Consider the following 24112-nt stretch of genomic DNA (forward strand, 5'->3'; position numbering starts at 1 on the left):
CCACAGTGTCACCTGGTGGCTCGAACCAGGATGACGTGTCGGCTGCGCGCCGTCCTGAAATGTTTACGTAATAGATGCGTAACATAAATAGTTTCAAAGATGATTTAATTGAGGTAACGTAAAGAGGTAAGTCACATTAACGTAATATTTGTTTGATGAAATATAATTAAATAACGTGAATAAGGGTGGAGTCGCACCTTTCCCAAACAAACACGTGATAAATTTTCTTCACGACTCCAACCTTTTACATAACTCGTTTTTGGTCATGAGAGATGGAGTAATTTGGAGGTATAATTTGCTGACTTCTTCGTCTGAAGTGAGTTTTATCCTACGTTGTTATTATCACTTAGCGTTATATGTGTGTACCCTTTATTCATGTTGGCTATTAAATTGGCATTAACGCTAGCTGTTTCTCGACACTATAAGCTCACTGTTTAACGTGTTCGCCGGCAGGTCTTACTGTATAATATTAGTATAAGATATAAAGTAATAAGAATACATATTATATATGTATCCATATATATTTTATAAATGTAAATGTGGTTTCTCAGCTACAGTTGTCTCTGTGGCGCAATCGGTTAGCGCGTTCGGCTGTTAACCGAAAGGTTGGTGGTTCGAGCCCACCCAGGGACGACAAATGTTTATGTTTGTGTATTTCACCTGTTTTGTTTTAGTGTTTATGAATTTTATCGTCTGAACACATAAGATCTACAACATGTCACCACCTGCTCTCAGCGGAGCAGATAAAAAAACTGGATGAGCATGTTTCCCTACTTTAGCACAGGACTGGGCTCATCAAGTTCCAGTTTTGCCTAACTGCTGGTGAAGAAGAAACTTATTATTATTAAGTACAGGAACAGTCCTAACTGCATGTTTTAAGAGTTATTATCTCAGTTGGCTTTTAGTGTGATTTCTATGTGTTTGATGGTCTATCAAAGTCTGCATTTTCTGGCTTCTTTTTAGTAAGCAAAGATGCAGATTTTTGTGAAAACACTGACGGGTAAAACCATCACCCCCGAGGTGGAGTCCAGTGACACTATCGAGAATGTCAAAGCCAAAATCCAAGACAAAGAAGGTACTTTTTAGTGTGAGCAGATGTGAGGGGAAAAAATAGCTATGATGTGTGTTGTTTAATATTTAATATATTGTGTAAGTAGCTAGCATTGCACATTTTTTAAAATTTTCCTACATGCACAAATTCCTGTGTAACTCTGATTTCTCAACAATAAACTAATCACAAATAACGAAAACATATAGCAACCTGTCTCCCCATATTCTCTTTTGCTTTTCTCTGCCCTAACATATCATCACATCAATAGATTGCCATGTAGTGTCACAATTTCAGCACTGACATCTGTATAAACAATGTATAAACAACCCATAGATGCTTTTGCATTTAAACACTTATTTTATTGCATTTATTTAAACATGACCTATTCCTGTCCTTTGCATGAGGAAACATTTTTAAATCAATCACCCTGTTCTTAAAATGACTAAATGGCTTCAGATTGCTTCATAAACATTCAGTTTACCTCTGATTTTATAGCTGATTTCTATTCATACACTGTGCCATATTGTAAACCCAAGCACCAATGTTAATCCTATCAGTTTTCTGATAGTCTGTAATGTGTCACTTTGTTTGTAATATACACATCAATAAACATGTACTCTTTCAAGTTAAGATCTTTTTTTTGGGGGGGGGGGATATTCTCGGATCTTATTGGTCTTCCAAAACTTTTTAAACTCATCACACCAATTAAAATGTAGGAAGGTTCCTTCATCACAAATACTAAAGATACTAGAATTATTTCTATGGTTTTATTATTTATACGTAGTTTATCATTATCGATTTATTTTATTTTATTAAAATTTAACTTTTATTATTCATTTATCTTTTACTATCTTAACTATGCATCTTTTATTGTTGTCTTATTCATTTAACTTTTTGATTGTCTTAGTGTGCATTAGTCTCTAAATCCATTTTTTATATCCTAAATTTTGTCAATCCCTTGTAATGCATTTGATTTGTCTGAAAGGTGCTATATAAATAAAGTCTGATTGATTGATATTTCATACAAGAGCAGTTACATAAGAGCACATGTAGAGTAGTTATACACGAAAGAAGGATCAGTCAATATCGGCAATATTTAACTCTACGATGCATCCACATCGAAGGAAAACCTATCATAGACTTACAAGTATGGGTAAGGCTCCATCGACCGCAGGGATGCAATTTGATTGGCAGCTGTAAACGTTACATGACTTTCCATGCCTGGCAGAAGAACAGATTCACAGTTGTGACTGTTGTTCTGAGGTATCCCCCCGGATCAGCAGCGTCTCATCTTTACTGGAAAACAGCTCGAGGATGGACGCACCTGGTCGGACTATAATATCCCGAAGGGTAGGTTAAACTCCCACAGTGCCAAACTATCACCAATAGTATAACGTAGAGGTGTTGTTGAGTATTTACCCGTTTCTTTCCTTCCCCAGAGTCCACCCTCCACCTTGTCCTGCGCCTGAGAGGGGGCATCATTGAGCCCTCTCTGAGGCAGCTGGCTCAAAAGTACAACTGTGACAAGATGGTCTGCCGCAAGTATGTTTACAAACACAGTGTCATGTTGGTGAGATTGAACTCATTCTCAGAGACAAATGGAGAATGGACCAAAGCTCCCAGCATAAGAAAAGTTTACACATTTCATATCAAAGTGTGTCAAATGTAAAACTAGTGAGACTCTGTAACACCTGCTTGCTTATGCTTACAAACAAGAGTACGGCCACACTTGACAGGAAAACGGCCAAGAACCCCATGTATTTTTCACAGGGAGGAAAAGAGAAACCAATGCTGCTTGTTGAGCAAACACATCATTCAAATGACACAACCTATCACTCAGTGTAGCACAGGAGCAGTGGTGGAAGAAGTACTCAGATCTTTTTACTACTTAAGTAAAAGTAGTAATACCACAGTATAGAAATACTCAAGTAAAAGTCCTGCATTCAAAATTCAAAAGTAACCGTACAAAAGTGTATATATCAAAATATACGTAAAGTACCAAAAGTAAAAGTACTCCTTATGCAAAACAGCCCATTTCAGACTAATGTGTATTATATTACTGGATTATAATTCATTATTGATGCATTAATGTGTTCATCACTTTAATGTTGCAGCTAGTAAAGGTGAAGCTAACTGTAACTACTTTATATACTGCTGGGTGGCTTTATCTATAATATTATATCATAACTGATTAGTTGATTATATCTTGTAATAATAATTTGAATCTGTAAAGTAACTAAAGCTGTCAGATAAATGTAGTGGAGGAGAAGTATAAAGTAGAAGAAAATGGAAATACTCAAGTAAAGTACAAGTAACTCAAAATGTACTTAAGTACAGAACTTCAGGAAATGTACTCAGTTACTTTCCACCACTGCAGAGGAGCCTTGTGTCTTTTGTGTTTAAAGTCTGGTCGTTTAATCAAAACTTAACTCAGTTTTTTTATCTACACCACAGTAATTCATCACAAACATGCAGTTGGTGTTTGATCTAACGATTTGTTCCTCTCATGTCAGGTGCTATGCTCGTTTACATCCACGTGCTTTCAACTGCCGCAAGAAGAAGTGTGGACACACCAATAACCTCAGACCCAAGAAAAAGCTGAAGTAGACAGCTGGAATCAATAATCAAGATTGTCAATAAAACATTTTGACAGCGAGACTGATTAATAGATGGTTTCTTACATCACAGTTACCTTCAGAATATTTTCCTGGTTTGTGTGACTGCATCAAAAACAATTCAGACCAGTGGACGTGTTCTGTGGATACAGTGGCTACATTGGATCAAAAGACACCATATTCATACATTTTCATCTGTAGTTAGCAGCTGATGTGTAGTCGAGTTTAAATAAGATTATTTTCTGTCACATTACAAAGCTGAAATCATAGATGACACAGAAACCAAACACTATGGGGTGGTGTGTCAAGCTATATGTGCAGTATAAACCTGGGAAGGTTTAAGGGTGGTAAGACTAAGGAAGTCTATCTAGTTGTCTATTCAACACTCAAACTATTTAAAGCTGATTTAGAATTATTAATCAATACTTGATCACATTTTCAGTCTATCAGATGTGATGACAGGTGGCCACTGGGATAAAGGTGGGATAAAAGCCTTGCTTAAGGGCATCTCAGTGGTAGTGATGCGAAAGGTTGAAACACTGCTGTTTCACTTTCCCCACCCACATTCATCCTGCCAGTCTGGGGATCGAACCTGCAACCTTCTGGTCACAAACCCGCTTCTCTTACCTCACAGTGCAAATGCACTTTTCCATTACAATGCCTGTAGAACACGACCAAATAAGTGACAAACAAAACAAACGAAATAATTGGACTTCAGTAGTATCACATTGTGGCCTTTTAAATGAGATTTTTTTTCAAAATTTCATTAACTAGCTGAAACCATGTGGATTAATACTATGTTAGAAATAAAGTGCATAAACCAGATGGCCCACAGGAAAAACAAAACTGTTAACACAAGAAAGAAGTACATTAGAATGAGTGACTGTATTCTTTGCTTTTATTTCCAAACCGTCATGACAACAGCTCAAAGGCTGAGACATTTAGCTGGCATGACTATCAACAACCATCCTTAAAATAGAACAATACGGCTTGAAAAAATAATACAAACATAGTATTATACACTATGTTGAACAATACAGTCTGTGCGACAAAAGACTGTGAAGGCGTATGGCATATTGTCCACAGCTAAAGGTAATGTGCTGAAAATTGACAGAAGGCAGAAAATGTCTCTTATATTTCCTTGAATGCGTCTATCATAAATAAGTTACTAAGTCAGTGGTTTGTTAAGAGATGATGCGCAGGACGATTAATCAGACTGGGCCAGTGCAAACAACAGTTAAACTTATCTGTAATACTAAGTGACGACTTTGATTTCTAGTGTTTACTTAATAACTGTAGCATTATTGATTTATATCATGTGGAAAATACTTACTTATCCTAAATGTAATTACTTAATGTATCTTAGCTAATAAAATGTACTTACAGGTCACTATAACTTACTTTAGATTTAAATGTTTCTTACGAGCTTACATGAAGACGTAATAATGGACAAGATGCTGAAAGACCTTATCAGTGTTATCAGTAACATTTGATCTTTGGTGTCAATATTCAGATCTAATGTTTAAGGTTAAGTTGTGTGTCCATGCCTTAAACGAATATTAAACACTATTAGCATACTATTTGACTGACCTTGAATATACTGTATGTCATTGCTTATTCCTGTGGAAAAGCACCATCTATAACCACTCTGTCCTTCACTTTACACTTTATAGCTGCTACATTATGCATGGGTAACTACTAAGACCATACACAAGTTTATCTCTGTGCAAATCAAACTTTGTTAACTGTCAATTCAGTAATAATGATGTTGTGGGCTGTTAAGTAGGCAAATCTATTAAAAGTACTTTTGTCTTGTGCGCTTCTTTATTTGCATTCACTTTTCACTGAATATACTGTCCCTTTCCCAGTTTGCATGGGCTCATTTTGTTGTAAAGATGTTTAAGTATCACCTGTCAGTTGAAAAAATAAAAATAAAAACAACAAGGCCTCTTATCATTTTGACACTGCATCGCCAGTTTGTGTACAAAAGTCTTATGAAAAACTACAAGCACCAATTCTCAATAGTAAATGAATAGCATTGTTAAGCACTTACCTTAAAGTTGGTTTATTGCATTGAATGTTACCCTTGAAAGCAACATGAAGCGTTACATTACATTGGACAAGCAAAACCATGTGTATGCTGCTGCTTAGGGCCAACACCTACAGTATGTTGTTGAGCACAGCACAGCCACTGCTGCAAACACAGACACGGAGAAACCTCCCTGCAGCCGAGGTGGTTCCTGTTCTTGTAGAGGACAGGGACCAGCTCCATCTTGTTTTGTTCACTCCCCCGCTGCATTGGCCACCACAAAACTGAACCCTGTCATCTGTTCCATCTCTCTCTTAGGTTGGATTTCCCCCGTTTCTCCCTCTTATTTGTCGATGAGTTTAACCAGGCTCTGGCGAAGGTCATTAAGGTCAAAGATCTTGATGTCCAGAATTTCAATGGCCCTCTGGATTTCAGAGTCCATGCGATCCCGTTCCTCCAGAGAGTTATTCAGGTTCTGCTCTGAGTTCTGGATACGACGCTCAAGATCTGAATTACGCATCTCTGTCTCCTACAGTGAAGAGGAGGCAAAGGAAGAGGGCAAGCAAGGGACATTTGAACAACTAATGCTGCTGTCAATGTAAGTACTGATTATTTCACGATTACTCAACTACATCATTAATGAAAGCACCCCACGTTGCTGGAATAACTCACTCCTACCCGTAATCTGTGGATGGCCTCATCCCTCTCGTGCTCCATCTCGTGGTACTCTGCTTTCTTGCTTTGCAAAATGTGGATTTCCTGGAAAAGAATGAAAGCCTCACTTGAGTTTGAGTAGCTGAATCGTTCATCAGCATCTGTGATGAACATTGCATCTTCCCACCTCTGACTCCAGCTGATGATAAAACAGGAACATAAGTACCAACCTCATCTTTGGCCTTCAGCAGGGCCTCCAGCTCCTCCAGGGACTGGGTCAGCTCATCCTTCAGCAGGTCACTGGGGCCTTGTCCTCCATGGGCCTCTAATTCAGCCACCTTGCAACACACACACAGAATTAAATCATGTTCACACAAAAATTGGACAAAAGTGGACGTTCGGTCTCTCTCACATCCCCACAGCATTCAGTATTCTTAAAAATGAAGGCCTAAATGACATTTAAATAAACTATAAGTCATTACCCCCCCCACAACTACATTTCTGACTAAAAGTCTTTCAGGTCAGCTAGCCAAGTGTCTACTGGATGTTTCCAGCGCTCGACTTAAAATAAGGGTAGACAGAGCATTTGCTGTATTTGCCCCCAAAGTTTGAAATAGTTTACAAGGGACTGCAGAAGGGCTGAGCTAACTGGCGTAAAACCCAGCTTCTAGAGCATCTTGATAGTTACAGAAATCTTTTAATCAGTTATAACTCAGAATGCATATTTTAAAAATAGAATAAACACTAATATACACAATTCAAGGGTTCTATTTGATACTGTAGATAAACTTTTAAATAACTCCAGAACTACCTCCTTCTCAATTCACTACTATTTTAACAAATGTTGCATCAGTCAGTGTTGAGCAGTGGTTCAGAGTCTTAACTGTTCCACTTCTTCCCTTGATCCCATCCCCACATCCTTTTTTAAAAGAGTTTTAAACTATTTATCTAAGGACATTTTAAGCATTGTAAACACCTCTTTACAATCTGGAATTTTTCCTAGCTCACTCAAATCTTCAATCGTTAAACCAGTCTGTTTTGCTGGTTTTAACTTTTATTTTATTCTTATTTTATTGGTTTTAACTCACGTGTCCTATTATTTTTATTGGTCAACTGTTGGTCTTGATTATTTTATTTTGTCATTTTTATTCTTAATTTTTAATGGTTTCAATTAACTTTTAATGTTTTCTTTTTTTAACTCACATGTATTATTAATCATGTGTCTATTTTAACTGCGCTTACTTATGTCTAATGTTTTATCTTTGCAATATTTTGTGGCTGCAACTTCAGGGGTAGCTCACGCTCTGTGCAGCACATTGTGCTTCCACCCGGACTGAAATGTGCTTTATAAATAAATATTTGCTTGCTAACTCTCACTATTAGATCATCCAATCCAAAATTTGCTTTTCTTAACTGATGTTAATTTAATCACACATTTTGTCATTTGTGTTTTATTAATTCTATTTAGTTGCTCTTGTGTTTGTTACCATCCTGCCTGTTTGATATTTCGTACTAAATGCTTTTATTGTGACGCATTTTGTAACTTTGTTTTGGGTCTTTCAATTAGTTGAATGTTGAATTTTATGTAGCCTGCTACACTGTGGAGATGTATGCTGAAATTAAAAGTCATGGTCTAATAGCATGTTCACATAAATGCTGTATTTCTGTAATTCTTCAAAGCTTCTTTAAGACCGTATCAGTGATCTTGGTGTACACATGAAACATGAACAACATACTGATCTACAAAGAGGAGCACTCAACACAGCTTATCACTTTAGGCTTCAGTTTCATGGTGAGAATTCTCAGGCTCACACTTTCAATTTTATCTGCACATCATGACTTAATATTTAACTGTAACTACATGTTAAAACATGCTACAACTTCATCTACAGTTAGGAATCATCAACAGGCAGATGAGTGAATTATGTCACCATTATCGGGTAAACAGGAATGAAATCCTTGCTGCATTGTCATCTGGGCCCCACGAATCAGAAAACAAAAAACAGAAGGACATCTCTAAAACTGTCTGACAGAGACATTTTAAACCATGTATGGTTGAGACTAGGAGGGGTGGTAGAAAGAAGGAAAAAAAGAGAGAGAAACGAGTGGATGCCAGCTCCCTCTGGTGATTTTTCATTTTTTCCTAACTGGGGCATTGAAAGTAGGATATTGCTGTCCTACAAACCCCTCTCCCACTCACACCACCCAAGAGACGTGAACCATTTTCAGCCAGCTGGTCCCCTTCCTCAGATAGAGGGAACAAGCTCTGTCCAAAGGAGACAGAAGCAGGGTTCTCACTTGTATGAATTCATTTGTTGATATGGACCAAAACAGTGAAAACCGATTCTAAATACCAGACGAATTAAAAAAAAAAAGTGCTGATCGATACTGTGAAGCCGGGCTGTAATGGAAAGGGATCAAGGTATTAAAGCATTAAATCAGAGAGGTTTGTAATTGTCAGCCTGAAGCGAGGTCGTTCCCAGAGGAATCAGCTACCAGCAAACATGAAAATGCTGTTTATTGATGAGTGAAGAAAGGTAGGGCAGAGGCATCTGCATCCACTGGAACCTGAAAGGTACTTGAAGTGTAAACCTCTCCTGAGGCTCGGAGTGTTGTCAGACCGAACTCCCTTGTGGTGAAATGTGACATTGCCGTGTCCATGGTGAACCGGTTCCACCAGCAGAGAACACCTTGACTCAAGCCTTGGAGGGAAAACGCCTGCAGCACAAGTCATGTGAAACAATGATGAAGTGTGTTACCAGCCTGACAAACTTTTTTTTTCCTTTATGAACAAGTAGGCTACTTTCAAACCAAGGAAACGAAGTGTCTGACGACGAGCCAATCAAAACCAGCATGACCTCCCTCAGCAGAGTCCCGCCAGTCTCGCCTTGCTCTTGTTTGAGCAAGGCTTTACTTCAGCAATAATCTGTCTGCTCCTGTTACAGAGCTTCACAGCTCCAGCATTAATAATTAGGTGTGACCTTAACCATCAGCTTCTGCCCTGCAGGTTACTTCACAATGAACAAGGACTTGGCTGCACATGAAGGCCAAAGGACTTTAGAAAGCACAAGAGAACTGATGCATGAAGCTTTTTTGGCCCGATTTCACTTCTCATAAACCAGAAACAGATCTGTTTCAACACTCGCCCTGAGTACTAGGATCGCTGTAAAGATGTTTCTATAATACATGAAATATGTAGCTTTGTGGTAAACTGTCCCACAAAGCTTTACATGTAACAGCTAATCCATCCATCAACCATCCAGCCACTCACATAAACCGCTTATCCTGTTCAGCATGCACTGGGTAAGAGGCAGTGTACTTCTATCACAAGGCCAAAACACACTTTGGACCACGGACCTGTGTCTTCTAATCCATTAACTATCAATCAAAGCTGATCAGTATCAATCAAAACTGTTAACACACTAGTTTTGGATTTCCAAATCTGATACTCAGTTACTTAGCCACCCTTAATTATATTTACAGGAACAAACCTACTTGATGGAAATCCCTCTCTTTCCTCTCCACCCTGTAATGGAAATTTTCAGACTCATGTCCTTTGTGACACAGGACACGTCACGTGCCATGTCACACTACCTTCCTCCATGTACTTTGTACTGTGATAAAATGGAACAATTGTGACAAAACCTACATTTTTCTCACTCTACAGAATCAGATTTTGCTTCAGCTTTAATGGCCAGGTATGTGCACACATAACAAGGAATTTGACTCCGGTTTTTCGTTGCTCTTAATGTACATACACCGAAATCGACATCAATACAGCTAAAAGGACAACGAGCTCAACAAGGTAAACAAACATTAAGCTACTAAGTACAAAAACATTTGTAAACAGTAAGACAATTAGTGCAAATGGTGCTGAAATAAATATGATTAATGTAACAGGTTGAACGTATGCCTTACTCATTGTTCAGGAACAGGACAAGATCACATTATGCTATTGTTCCATTGTCCTGCGTAGATGTGCTTGTTCCAGCTTATTCCAGTCTTTGATAATATGTGACTCAACCCCTCCCTGACTTTGCTCTTCTCTGTGTATAAAGACTGACATCTCCTTTGCTCATTGCTCATTCACTCAGCTCATTCGTTTGACTGTGTTGTGTGAGTGCATCTGCAGACGCTGAATCAAACTTACAGGCTTCGTTGCTTTGACCCAAAAATGATCATTTTGATATTGTGTTTAATATTACATGATATATATGATACCAAGCACCTTTTAGGTTTACCTTGTTTAACTTCTACTATCAAGCAGTCACAAAAACCTCTAGAAAATAATTAAAAATGTAATTTACATAATGGATATTAAAAAGAAAATGTACCTTCATTCTGCTGTTCCAACAAAAAGCAGCTCTAAACCACCTGGTTTCTAAAAATGAACCTCTAGATTAAGCATCCATGTAGTTAGTTCAAAGTAAAGCTAATATTAATATGTGACAAGATATATTTAATTACTTTTAAATTTAGAAGTAGGAGTGTATGAGGAGGATGTAAGGAAGCAACACTCTGCTACATCTCCACACTGCTGTAGTACAACCTGAGATTTGTGATTTGGACTTTAAAATATGTTGTTCTGAGTAATTTTACGGTCACTGTTTGCTTATTGTTTTGGAGATGGATGACATGAAGCTGTACTAACTAACTCAATGTGAGTGATACGGACACACAACTGGTGTGTGGGGTGATTTATGCTTTTGAATTCATATTTTGATAATGGCTGATTCAGTGTTCAGGGAAAGCACTAAGCAGAGCATCTTCAAAGTGCCCTCCGTACCGGAGTGTCAGAGTGAATACAAAAGAGGCTCACCTGGTCTCTGAGTCTGTCTGTCTCCTCCTGATACGCTGCCAGCTGTTTCTTCCACTGCTCCACATTAGCATTAGCCTCATGCAACGCTGCCACCAATTTGGAGTTGCTGTCCTGCAGAGTGAAGAGCTCGGCTTCCAGGTTTATCTCACAAATAGACCTGAGAGACACAACACTGTAAACTAGTGATACATATAATACTGTAAATATAAGTCTTATGATAATATAGCTTATGTGGCACATAATTATTATACATATTTTAAGCCAACATGGACGGGAAGTCCTTAAAGTGCTCAGAACAAGTGGAAATTTGAACATTTTACAATTTCCACGATAATTGGTCAAGCTCATCTGTTGATGAAGATCATGTGATATGATGGAAAGCTCCAGAACAGCCACTACATGGGCCTTGAAGGGAGACTGTCAACTGTTTTTTCCAAGATCAAGAATGAACTTAGCTGCTTAACAAGAATACACAGTGCACAGTATACAGTATATACTCAGTAATCTGCCAACAACCTTAACTAACGCAATTTCTTCCAAATGTTTTAATCAGCGTACAGTAGAGTGAAAAGACCGGCCAGAGAGAAGAATGACATGACCATGTTCTCTTGCTAAACTAGATACAACAATGCTTTTTAGATGAAGTCCATTATGTGGAGTCAAATTTGACATTGTAAACTACAGTGTGCATAACTAACCAAGGCAAAGGCAGGCAGGTTTCTATTCCAACCAAACATTACAGCGATTTATTTCATTGATTAGAATTAATTTACTTACAGAGCTGGAACGAATACTGGTGAAACTGGCTTGTGTAGTATTTGACTGGAATGAAAACCTGCCTCCGCGTCACAAGATTGCCTTTTGCTACCTTGTTTTTTAAAGCCATCTGAGTTCACTGTTAAAACTGAGTCTTCTGTAAAACATTGCAATATGAGGCAAATGTTTACTCAATACTATAGCTGGCTGTGTAGTAACAAACACATTTTACCGCTGCACAGATTTTGGAACACGATGAAACACTGTTGGCCTGGTTAAGCAAGCACCGAGCCACTACAACAGCATTAAGAAGTCTATACCAAGGACTGCAGCCTGCAGCAGCCCACCTACTGCCCAGACTGAAGGTCATTTCACAGGTCTTATAACAAAGCAAAGATACACTCATTAAAATGCCCAGAGAGCAAACAACAAGACCAAACTGTTCCCACGGTAATCCTCTAATCCTGGAGGGTTTTTACTTAAAAGTCATCTTTCATCAAAAGACTGAATGTAACATTGAAAGACTTTTTTAAGGAAATTAGAGTACTGACATGTCCCACACTAAGCTGGATCATCATATTTAATTTAATTCGTAAGCATCAGGGAACAAAGAAGTAGAAGACAGTGGACAGGGCCATTGATTAAAATGATTGGCAAGTAAATTTGACATCAGAGTCTTCTTTTGTGTAGTTTTACACATTTTTAGCATTACAATGATACTATCCTGCTGACCTTTGTTCCAGATAAAAATGTTGTGAGCATTAACTATGTGACTTAAAGCTGAATCTTACTTGGGACATTTACAATGTATTTAGTCCCAACATATGATACTTTCATTGTATAAACTCAAGTATAATAGGCCTTTTTCCCAGTTTATGGCCTATATGCCACTTGATTCTACAAATTACATACCAGACATGAAATCATATTTCAGTTTTGATACAATCTGCAGAAAAGCAGAATAGATCAGTCAGCTTCTCTCTTCATCCCTGATCTTTCGCCTTCACCCTGTCCCTCTACATCTAGAAATCTTGAGGTTGTCCCATGGCAACAGTTTACCATGGCAACCATTCAGGAGCAGCTTTCTGTCGTAATAATTGGACTGTAGGACATAAAAGTATTGTAGGTGGCTCAAAGGACTGAATGAAGAGGCGTTTACAAGTCTTATTTGATGTTATCTATGAGTCAACACCTCAACAATGGCCTCTTCATTTCCTAGCGAGCTTAACAAATCGAATGACAAACTGTAATTAGCCCAAGAAATGAAAACCATGTTAATACTCAGTGAACACAGCTGGGAAGGTGGGGGTTAAGGTAATGGATTACCTGCGCGAGTGCAATCAATAGTATCGATTAAATGAAATCTGTGGCAAAGTTTAGCTGATGTTAGCATTACTGTGTCCAGAATCATATATTTTCCAAACTGCAATGTGAATATCAACACCATTGCAAGGATGAATCACAAAATTGCACTATTACTAAAATTGCTTGCAATAAATTGTAATAATGTTATAAATGTCTCAAAAAGTCCTTTACTTTTCTTCATTATTCTGACTAACCTGACAAGAAATCACATTCTGTTTCAACAATATGATTTTCAGTTTTCTAAATAACTGGGACAAAATACTTTAATACCATTACATTTAAGCTTCATCTCCGACACTGCTAGTGGAGACATGGCAGTATTACCTGTACCTAGTGTAAATTTATTGTCTGTCTTTAAAGGCATAGGTCGACATTTTGGGAAATACACTTATTTTCTTTTTTTTTGCCAAGAGTTTGATGAGGAGATCGATACCACTCTCATATCTGTCAGTTCAATATGAAGCTGGAACCAGGAGACGGTTAGTTAAGCGTAAAGACTAGCATAACGGTTCTGTCCAAAAGGTAACAAAATCCTCCTACAGGGACTTTTAAAGCTGTAAAACCACAAATTGTCAGTTTTACACTCTGTTTTTTGTACAGACTAAACAAACAAGATATAACATGTTAATTTGTGAGCTTTAAAGGTGTGGTTAGGTGGATTTAGGTATCTTTGGACAGAGCCAGGCTTGCTGTTTCCCCCTGTTTCCAGTCTTTATGCTAAGCTAAGCTAACGGGCTGCTGCCTTTAGCTTCATATTTACTGTGGAGACATGAGAGTGGTATCGATCTGCTCATCTAACTCTCGGCAAAGGAAACAAATAAGCATATTTCCAAAAATGTCGAACTATTCCTTCTTAGCACTCGGTCCATTTACTGAAAATGTTCTGGAGCTTTCAGAGACATTGGAAGTTTGCTCAGTTGTCATGGAGATGGTAATCCAATAATGAAGGCCATGAGATGTAAAGCTCAAAACTACTATTTGCGTGGTCAGTAATGAACCTTTAAACTCAGTTCCGCACATGTTTGTGAGCACTGGATAAAGTGACAGCTGACTTTCAAATCAGTCATCAAGTTCAGCAGAGCAGCATAGAGAGAAGCTGGGAGTCCACAATGTAAGATCTTTAAAGAACAAGTAGACACACAATCACCAAACTGAAAGCAGATTCTTAACACCTACACAAAACAAGCATTTCAGAAAGGGATTCTTATTACAGCGTTTAACTGTTTGAACAGAAGGTGAGATTGAAGAAAAGTGTTTGTGGTCTCTTCAGTTTCCATTCTGTTGATGTGTTTGTTTTTATGTGTGTGCATAAGTCGGTTACCCTTCAGAGAGCATCTTTTTAATGCGCTCCTTCTCAGAAGACAGGGTGATGTCCGCGCTCTGGCTGCGGAACAGCTTGTCCTCCGGTCCGTTCACACACATCACCGGTGGAGACTGGAGTTCATCCGAGAGGTCCTGAGGAACACATCAGTAAATGGACTCTCCTAATAACACACACGCAGCATCTCAACACCAAATGGATTATTCAGAGAGGTGAGAGGCTGGTTCTTTCGCGCAAACTACTTTGAGGTCTTAAAAATCCCATTCACATCCAAGTCCAATAAAAATTGGTCAATGTTTAAATTAAAAAACACACAAATAAAGTAAGGCTATGCGGCAGTTTGCTGCCTCACCTCTTGATGGACTCATGGTGATGTGAGCTGTATTACTGAGACGGTTATGGTGTCTGTTTTGCTCTGAGAAAATAAGAGCTATCACAGCAGGCATAAATTCAGGGACAGGCAGAAAGTAAAAGGAAGATTTTCAGTGTATTTGCACACAATTCTTGTGCTTTAAAGTGCTCCCAGAGGCAGTTTCTGTTTTGTGCGGTCCCAAAATGACACTTGGATTTTTCTCTGGAGTCTGAGGATGAAACAACAATGACAGACTCACCTGTGAGAACTACACAGGAAATCCATCCATCAGGTAGGGGGGGAGACAGACAAAGAAACATGTCATCACAAAGCTCACCGTACATTATGACCTTTTCAAAAACACCACAAGCAGTTATGCAGCGCAGCGCTACTTAGCAAGAATCAAGTGCAATTAAATGACGCAGTTGGCAATTTTCCGGAGCTCTGGCTTCTCCAATGTGTTCATTAAATCGATAAAGATGTGCAGTGAGAGACATCACTTGGAATCTGTTCAGCCGTAGAATTAAAAGGAAATGGGCATGTTCCTCATGACCGAGCAGATGTAACTGATGGGTAATTATTCTCTATTGATCAAAAAAGCCCTGAGCTGATTACAGTTTCATCATTACAGTGTTTGAGCCAGAGGCTTCTCGGTAGCAGTGGGTAGAAAATGCGGATGCGGTGCACCGCTGAGCGGCACGGGGATAATTTTACCGCCGTCCTACTTTTCCTCACTTTCTCTTCCCTCTGAGACAAGTGACCCAGCTCATCTTTCTTTTCTCTCTCTCTCTCTTTCTCTCTGTCCCTCCTTTGATTTAATCACAGCGACCCTGTCTAATAGCTGAGCTGCTGCAAAGAAACAGAGGTGCATTCATCTAACCTTGACCTGTGCTCACAGCATCTCTTCAGTCCTAAAATGCCCCCCCCCCAAAAAAAACATGGAGCACTGGATATTTCTGTGGATCATGACAAAGTTTTCACATTTCTACTTTCCGCCTGACACCTGCAGAGGCTTGCTCCACTTTCATGTATTATTTTCTAAAAAGGGTAGAGCTCACCTGAGGAGCAGCGATGGTAAGCGCTGTGTTGGCCAGTTCTTTATCCTGCGACTTTTCTCGTGCCAGGCGAGCTGCATCTTTCACCTCCTTAAACTTATCTGAGAACTTTTCAAAACAAGGACAAGTGCTAAACTGTTTCAGGTGATGAAACATTAATAATGCAGCACTAATCAGCCTCCGGAAATGAGTAAGAAGTTTTGATAAATAAAGAACATTTCCTAAAAGTATTCATCAGCGCTTTCACCTCTGTTGACTTTGGGTTAGTTTACCTGATGCAGCTGTTGCTCTGTAGCAAAACCAAGACCATACACCGTGTTGGCCCTGCTGTCCGCCCACTGACCAAACTTCTGGGACGTCTTGGTAAATGTCATGCTGGGTGTGACGGTGCAGTTGATGATTGCCTGCAAATGCAGAGATAACAAAGACGATCGTCCCCTCAGGTGAGTCTACATCATGTGAACAAACAGAAAGCTCAGGAAGCTGTAGCTCAGCAGCCCATCCAAGAATCCAGACGGAACACATTACTTGAAATAATGAATTAGTATGAGTATGGTATTTTGTATTACCTTCCTTATTTTAACTAACATTTCATTACTCTAGGCCTTGTCCATACTTTGCTTTGTCATTCCTGACCCTATAACACTATAGCACTTAAGAATCTCCTTTACTTATTGCGATTTTTGTCTTGTGCAGGAAAACAATAAAGGTACAAAGGCAAAAAAATAGATGAACATAAAATATTAAATGTTTAGTGTTTATTTAGTGTAATTTTTCATTCAGTTTGTAGATTGCACTTCAAGGGGTACTCCAGTGATTTAGTATTGCACTTCCATAAACTTGGGGGACAGAAGCCAAAATATCCCAATTTTAAGTCGTCAGTATGGGTGAAGCTCCAAAAGCACTGGAGTCCATCATATCGTCACAATCTTCTCAGACTTGACAAAGCTCCTTCAGAGCCACAGAAAACGTCATACAACTGCATTTTGAAGCTGAGTAATACTCCTCATGACGAGTAAACTGATCTTAATGTGTAAAATTGGTTTAGTGCCCCTTTCCGCTCCCCTTTGCCACTTTTTCCCATTTTAAAATATGACGGGATATGAAAGCGTATATTTTCTTCAACAAAAGTTAAATTGATTGAATTACCTAAAATATTTTCTGTAAATCATTATTTACAATAAATTATCATTTAACTAGTATTTTAAACGAATTATTTTGTATGAACATTCACCTTTTTAAAATGGTGTATTTCTCCTTTTGAAGACTGCAGCAGTAAATGACAAAAACTACTGTTGAGAAGTTCAATTATTCATTTTTTCTATTAGTGCTTTTGTGTCATTATTTGATCACAGCACCCACATAAACATCGTCAACATTGGGATACCTTTAAGATTCACATGTTTGCTGGAAGAGTGAAGAACACGGGAAAACATCTGTGCTTATTGTGACATCTGTGAAGCATTAACTTTCCACTGGGATTCCTGGCAATGAGCTATCAAGCTCTGTCTCCCTTGAGACATGTTTGTTCTTTTGAAAATGACTGTTCTGAACATGATCAAAAACCAAAGCTCTGCCACATCACAAGCTCTTAATGTTCAAAGTAAATTCAAATCATATTTCTGTCAAAGAGAAGGACAGCAGCATAGATACACAAACACAGCACATCCACATGGTTCATGACCTCAGACTCAGAGAAGTGGCTGTGGCCACCTCTTTCCCCCTGAGCACACGAGAAAAAAATATTAGAGCGGACCTATTTATAAACCTTTTTACGTCATCTCCAGCCGTACAATAATGGAACTGATTCAAAATCCTAGAATTGCGGGGCAATTGCAGCTTAGGAGGAAGCTTTTTCGTCCTTCTTTCCCCTCCCACAAATGATTACACAAACTCTACAGTCTCCATTTCTGCGGCGACATGTTTGACATAACATGTTGGACGGTGGCAACAGCAGTGAAGATTATTCTGGAGCCAGACACCAGTCCTGGCAGGATTGGGCTGCTGACCGACCAACTGCCACCCGCACAGCCTTCTGGGAGGCAGAAATGTGGGTCAGACCAGAGGTGCTAAGAAGAGATCAGATAGACCCCCCCTCCTCCCCAGTGATGGATGTGGCCTCTTCTTTGTAATCTAAATCCACAAGCCTGTAAGAAAGACGCTCTGGCTGCTGAGTTTTTGACACCCACTGTGGTTTTGTTCACTACATATTTTCTAAACCTTTTCGATTTTATGGTAGGAGGATGATTGGTGAAGAAGAAAATCAGTGTGAAGCTGCTGTTTGTCCTGTGGCTGTGCTACAAATACTGAATAGCCTCTTTTGATGCCAAGGCCGCAATCTTCACTGCAATCAAACAGAATAACAAACACCACCTTTCTCTCTCCCTCACCTTGGTCCCACCCACGCTGATGATGCGGTAGACGTTACGGTTGGCATCGTAGAAGAAGGACACGGTGACGGCATGTTTACTGGCAGGGATCCAGTTCCTCTTGGTGGTCGGGTCGATCTGGAAAACATGGGCCCGGGCGCTGAAGATCGGCTGCTCCCTGGAGGAGGAAGCACAGGGATGACGATGAGATAGTGCAAGAAAACTCTTTCTGTGTAAAGGAAATGTCAAAGTTCAAACCCTTTCACTGACTTCAGTCTATTAACAACGGCTTAGGTGCAACTGAATCTAATGTAGTTAACAGTGAGTGAAGAGTAGGACGTTCTGGACATTTTGAAATCTTAAAAACAAGTAAAATGTGTTTTTCAAAACATTTCAAACATCTTCCATTAAAAACCGTTACCATACAACTCTGTTCAACTCTCTCTTTTGTTTAAAAAGGAAATCCTTCATTATTTTCATAATGGTACATCTCAATCTGTCTCTCTGCCATCTAGGGACAGATGTTGGAATCATCCTTTGGCTTTCTCCCACACTTTTTCCTGCGTCATTCACCAGCCATACAGGGCTGTTACTTAGCTGGCAAATGATGTTGACTAAAAACGCTCTGAACCCTCTCCCGACTCGTTCACCCTCCACACTGCTCCTGCCAGTATTTGCAGAGATGTATCCTGGATACGAGGTAAATATATCAAAGCAACAAAGTCAGTAGTGTTGGGTTGGTGGTTTAGCCACTGTCATGTGGTATGAATAGCAGGACTGCTAAAGGTCTTTCTCTCTTTTTAACTCCCTTGTTCCTCTTCAGCTGATGTCAGAGTAAGTCCAGTGACAGTCAGTGTATTTACAGCACTGTGTATTCCCACACTTTGATAGAAAATAAAGCAGAGTACATATGGCAAAATACAAAACTAAAAGTTACGTGTCTAAATATGCAACCAAATTTCAAAAGTCGCTGAAGTCACAGTGTAGGCTATCAAACTGTTAGTGTGTTTTCTACTTGATACAAATTCCTATTTAAACCAATGCAAAGGCAACTTTGCATTGGTTTAGGCTGTACTTTGGCACAGCAGCGCATTGTGGTAAATGCTAACATAGTATGCTAACCTGCTTGCAATGACAATAGTCACATGTTGATGTGTGCCAGGTATAATGTTAAACATGTTCACCATCTTACTTTGGTATTTTAGCATGCAAACATTTGCTAATTAGCACTAAACACAAAGTACAGCTGAGGCTGATGGGAATGTCGTTGTTGAGATATTTCAGTCTGGATCAAAGTGGTGGACCGACCAATCGACATCACTGGAGCCACGCCGCTAATGTGGCTAACAACACGGATAACTTGCCACAGAATAAATCATAAACTAGGTCACAGATCAATGCCAATGTGATGGCTGAATAACCTCCGTAAAAGAAAATCAAAAGCTAAAAGACTGGACTGGATCTCACTGTCTATCCCATCACACCAAATATGGCACACAGGGAGCTCCAGACATACAGGACAGTGGTGTTCACTGTGAACGTCTTCTCTCTGAAATGTCTTTAAATCATGGCAGACAGATTATAAATGCAATGCTGATGTTTTTTGGTGCAGAAAATACCGACATTGATTAGACTCGAGAATAAAAGACACAACAACATGCTGCTGTTCATCACTCTTATCTCAGCCGCTCGTCTCCATCTCATCAAAACGTTGCCTTAAACAGGTGCCAAGTTAAGTATGAATTTGTAAAAACCAGGACACTTCTTCTTCTATGCAGTATTGTAAAGTGAAATGGCTGTTCCCAATAGAACTGTAGTATTTTGACCAGTCATTGTACATTTATATCTGACCCCATTAGTGACACACAAATCCACTAATGGTCTCACTGTGTGTTTCTCACCGTCGGAGATCACGATAAAAAAGAAACATTATATGGACTCGTACAGACAATGTGTTTCAAGGACTGACTGTAAAGCTGTTGATATGAACGGTGGCATTTTGACAGCTGACCCGCTACAGTCTGATAATAACCTGCGCTATAATTCTCCTTCTCATCTCACAGTAATCCTCCCTGTTGTCAGTGGATCTCCTGCTGCAACCAGTGCCACACTGATCTGAGGTCTGACTGGGACAACACACTGGGATGAGAGCAGTCTGCTTGGAGCTGGGAGTGAGACTTGTTCTCTGGCTTTATGATATATCATATAAGAAGAATCTGATATAGCGTTATTTCTGAGTAAAGCTTAGTGCTTATGTAGGAATTTGATGTGACAGACAGTGAAATTAAGTGAAGAAGAGGGCAAGCTGGCATACAATTAATTCTTTATGCCGAAACAAGGAAGCAGTAGAACTTAAAGCCACATAAACTATTTGAAAGGAGAACTCCCATAAAGTTGGGGGGCTGGCACGAGACAGATCAGAACAAGAATGATCAAATTTGAAGCCGCAGAGGGCGAGATATCCGTACCTTTACTCCCTAGTTTGAAATATCTCAACAACTATTAGTTGGATTCCATTAAGTTTTGTACAGACGTTCATGGTCCTCAGAGGATGACATCAGGGTTATTTTCTTAGATTTTAGAAAGCTCCCTCCACAGCCACAGAAGACATTATAAAATTGATTTTCTTAAATTATAACTATATAACTACACTACACTTTTATTATAAAAAATGTCAAAACAATAGTGTATTAGTGTATATATTTATCCAATTTCTATTGTTGGAAATCTTCTGGGACATTATATGTAGGCTGTTCATATTTGTATGAGGTCAGTTTATTGTGCTGTCAGATGCTGATGGGTTTACATACCGTAATGTTTGATTTGGTGTTTATTAACATGTCTGAATAATTTAATGAGCGATAGGTCATGGCCAGAGATGAAACTAAAACTATTCATTCATTCATATAATTAGGGCTGCAACTAACGATTAGTTTCATCAGCAATTATTCTGCTAATTATTTTCTTGATTCATTGTTTGGTCTATACTATGTCAGAAAATAGTGAAAAATGCTGATCTCACACACACACACACACACACACACACACGGTGACCAGTTCAAATTGCTTGTCTTGTCTTTCTTCACAATTGAGAATCTTAAACTAGTTAATGTTCTACAAAGTAATTTAAACGATTAATTATGAAAATAGTTGCCAGTTAACAACTGACTAATTATTCCAGTTCTATATGTAATGATGCCAATTATTTGCCTTGGCAGTCACAGCTTTATATTTAGCAATACATTTAGACAAACCCTCAAATGTTTATGGAGGCCCATATTATGACCAATGAGGTCATAATATGGTCATAATATTATGACCACTGAACAACAAATGAGATGCACAATGCACAATCAGGGCGTCTCTCACTTCATCGAGCAGTCCCAAAGGGCAGTGGAGAAGGGCTCCATGCTCAGTTGTAAAGTTATCCCATTACTGCCGAGCTTCGACCTTGCCTGAGGCTTGGTGTCTGTGCTCTCCTGCTGTATGTGTGGCATCTGATGGGATGCACCAGAGCTACATGTTCAGCTTCACTGCAACTCCTGACCGACCAGGAATCAAACCTGCAACCTCACATGGCGAAGTTAGGTGTTACACGGTCAAGACTACATGTTTGAACAGAGGATCGTTGACTGCAAGTGTGTGCGTGTGTGTGTGTGTGTGTGTGTCAACACTTGCTCCTTCCTGTGTGTGAAAATTGTCATTGAGACACACTCTGGTGGTGTAAAACAGTGTGTGTGCTCGTGTTGCTCTGTGTGTATTCTGTTAACTGGTCCGCCCCCGCACTTCTCAAGGATGTTCAGCTACTCGACCTTCATCCTCAGCAGATGGATGTGGCCTACAGGGCTTAATGGGGGTCTCTAAGCATAACAAAGCCTGTTAGTGATTGGATGGAGGTCAGGGCTGCATCTCAGGATGAATAACCCCAATAATTCCTACCACAATCTAACACTATCCCCAATCTGCTTTACTGGGTTTCTCCTGTCTCCCTCAGGTCTGATCTGTCTAAATCTTTTATACACAGAGGTTAAACATTAGACAGACAGGTTTCTGAATTTATAAACTTTGGTTGCTACTTTCATTTAGCACCAATCCTGCAGTTTTGCTAAAAGAAAGGAAGCGGCTGCTTGCAGCCATTAAATAATCCATCTAAAAGCAGTACACCAATATCTGATTTCCCTTTATTACACACATATTTAACAAACCAGACAGAAGTTTTTATGTTAATTGTATAATATCATAGCATGCCTGCTATGATCCTCTGTACGATCGCTCCTTTCTTAGTTACAACTGCAATAAAAGCATCCTAAGCAGAGTCATTACTAAGAAATATGGATCAAATAAGAATAAGACTCTGGGGCCACAAAGAGGAAAAACATTACAGACAGATGATCGCCTTAATTTAACAGATTCATCAAGTCTGAAATGAAACAGCTGAATCTGTGTTGGGTGAAAAAGAAACCACAACATTACTCCAGATGTGCCGCACAGAAACCATCCTTTAGAGAACTGATCTGTGTTCCAGTATTACAATAAATTTTAAATTATTACAATTATTTAACTTTCTTCAAGTTAAGTCTGACATTCCCTCGTTCTTAAATCAAGAACACAGAGTTTTTATTTAAAGGTTTACGTGGAGTGGTCACAAGTACAAGAAATCAAAATGTCATGTAGGAACAAAAATAATCTAGTAGGTAAATGTTCACACTCGGGCTCAATATTCTTACCTTTCTCTGTGGTGAGGAAACATCTTACAAGGTGACTGAGGCTCCTTTTCTACAAAAAAGGAGAGAGAGAGTTGAAGCAGTGCATCCATTAACCCAACAAGTATTTGTCCTCGGTCCAAATTTGAAAAGAAAAAGCGATGATTTTCACTTTGAGCCTAATTAAATGTAGACAACATGAGCCCAGCCACACTCACCCCATGTCGGTGTAAACCCTTGGACAGACTGTGTTGTATCTAACAATAATACCGCGCTGAAGCTGCTGTTGCTGTCCTGGTCTCCTCTTTCTTTCAGTCTGAGCTACCAGATGATTTACTCCTGCTTTATTCTCCGGGGGGGGAGGTTTCACCGCAAGGCGCCACACACAGCCTGCGGCAGCCGGCAAAGTGTCCGTACCGTCCTGTCCCGGCCACCGGAGTCCACCGATCACCTCTGCGGAGCCCGGAGAGTCACAACCCGGAGGAGGAATAGCTGCTGACCTCGGTGACTGAAGCGACCGCGGTCCGGTGTGTGTCCATCTCCGGCCAGAGAAGAAGCAGCAGCCGCTCTCTCCTTTTCTCTTTCCAACCTCGTCCCGGTGGTCAGAGCTCGCTGCTCCTCATCCAGCCGGCTGCTCGCATTCAACAGTCGGAGCACAGCCGACAATAGAGTACCACCTGCTGGCTCTTCAGGCTCCGAGCACCCGCTACAGCTGCATGAGGCAGTGAAGCAGAGAAACTGTGTCAACCTGCCTGCAGCCAATGAGCCTGCATGTGTGCATACTGCAAACTGGATCTTATAGGTCCGTTTTAAGGCTTAATGAAATATTGTCCCCAAGGAAAAGTCATGACCTAAAAAGACTTCTCAAGTGCCATACTACATCCCATTTAGGACTACAGCTTTCTATCATCAGACCTGCCCTCCTGCCTAGATTTAAGAGAGCCTTACATAGTAATAATGAGGCAATTAGTCTGTAAATCCATCTGCAAAATAAGTGGGGAAAAAAGAGAGAAACACAGACAA

At 39.6% G+C, this 24112-nt stretch overlaps 2 protein-coding genes and 1 non-coding gene across 7 annotated transcripts; 2 read left to right on the forward strand and 1 right to left on the reverse strand.

The window, feature by feature from the left end:
* Nucleotides 1–25: 25 nt before the first annotated feature.
* On the forward strand, nt 26–5413 carry LOC122887231 (ubiquitin-60S ribosomal protein L40-like). 2 transcript variants are annotated; one of them, XM_044220238.1, is made up of 5 exons: nt 26–126; nt 964–1075; nt 2315–2401; nt 2491–2593; nt 3565–5413. In XM_044220238.1, the coding sequence occupies exons 2-5, from the start codon at nt 973–975 to the stop codon at nt 3656–3658; spliced, it is 387 nt and encodes a 128-aa protein (XP_044076173.1). In that variant the 5' UTR covers nt 26–126; nt 964–972; the 3' UTR covers nt 3659–5413. The 2 variants fall into 2 exon arrangements, with proteins under 2 accessions (XP_044076173.1, XP_044076175.1); XM_044220240.1 differs by lacking the exon at nt 26–126 and adding an exon at nt 148–316.
* trnan-guu lies at nt 560–633 on the forward strand. The gene has a single exon. It is a non-coding gene; the product is annotated as a tRNA-Asn (tRNA).
* Nucleotides 4547–23897, reverse strand: LOC122887226 (homer protein homolog 3). 4 transcript variants are annotated; one of them, XM_044220230.1, is made up of 11 exons: nt 23308–23897; nt 23114–23162; nt 18408–18564; nt 16290–16421; nt 16021–16125; nt 15222–15230; nt 14611–14723; nt 11169–11325; nt 6580–6687; nt 6374–6454; nt 4547–6224 (listed from the first exon to the last, which is right to left on the reverse strand). In XM_044220230.1, the coding sequence occupies exons 2-11, from the start codon at nt 23134–23136 to the stop codon at nt 6039–6041; spliced, it is 1071 nt and encodes a 356-aa protein (XP_044076165.1). In that variant the 5' UTR covers nt 23137–23162; nt 23308–23897; the 3' UTR covers nt 4547–6038. The 4 variants fall into 4 exon arrangements, with proteins under 4 accessions (XP_044076165.1, XP_044076163.1, XP_044076167.1 ...); XM_044220228.1 differs by having other exon boundaries at nt 14611–14744; nt 23308–23896; XM_044220232.1 differs by lacking the exon at nt 15222–15230.
* Nucleotides 23898–24112: the final 215 nt, after the last annotated feature.

The sequence above is a fragment of the Siniperca chuatsi genome, linkage group LG13 (genome assembly GCF_020085105.1).
Source record: "Siniperca chuatsi isolate FFG_IHB_CAS linkage group LG13, ASM2008510v1, whole genome shotgun sequence".
In the NCBI taxonomy this organism is placed as follows: domain Eukaryota; kingdom Metazoa; phylum Chordata; class Actinopteri; order Centrarchiformes; family Sinipercidae; genus Siniperca; species Siniperca chuatsi.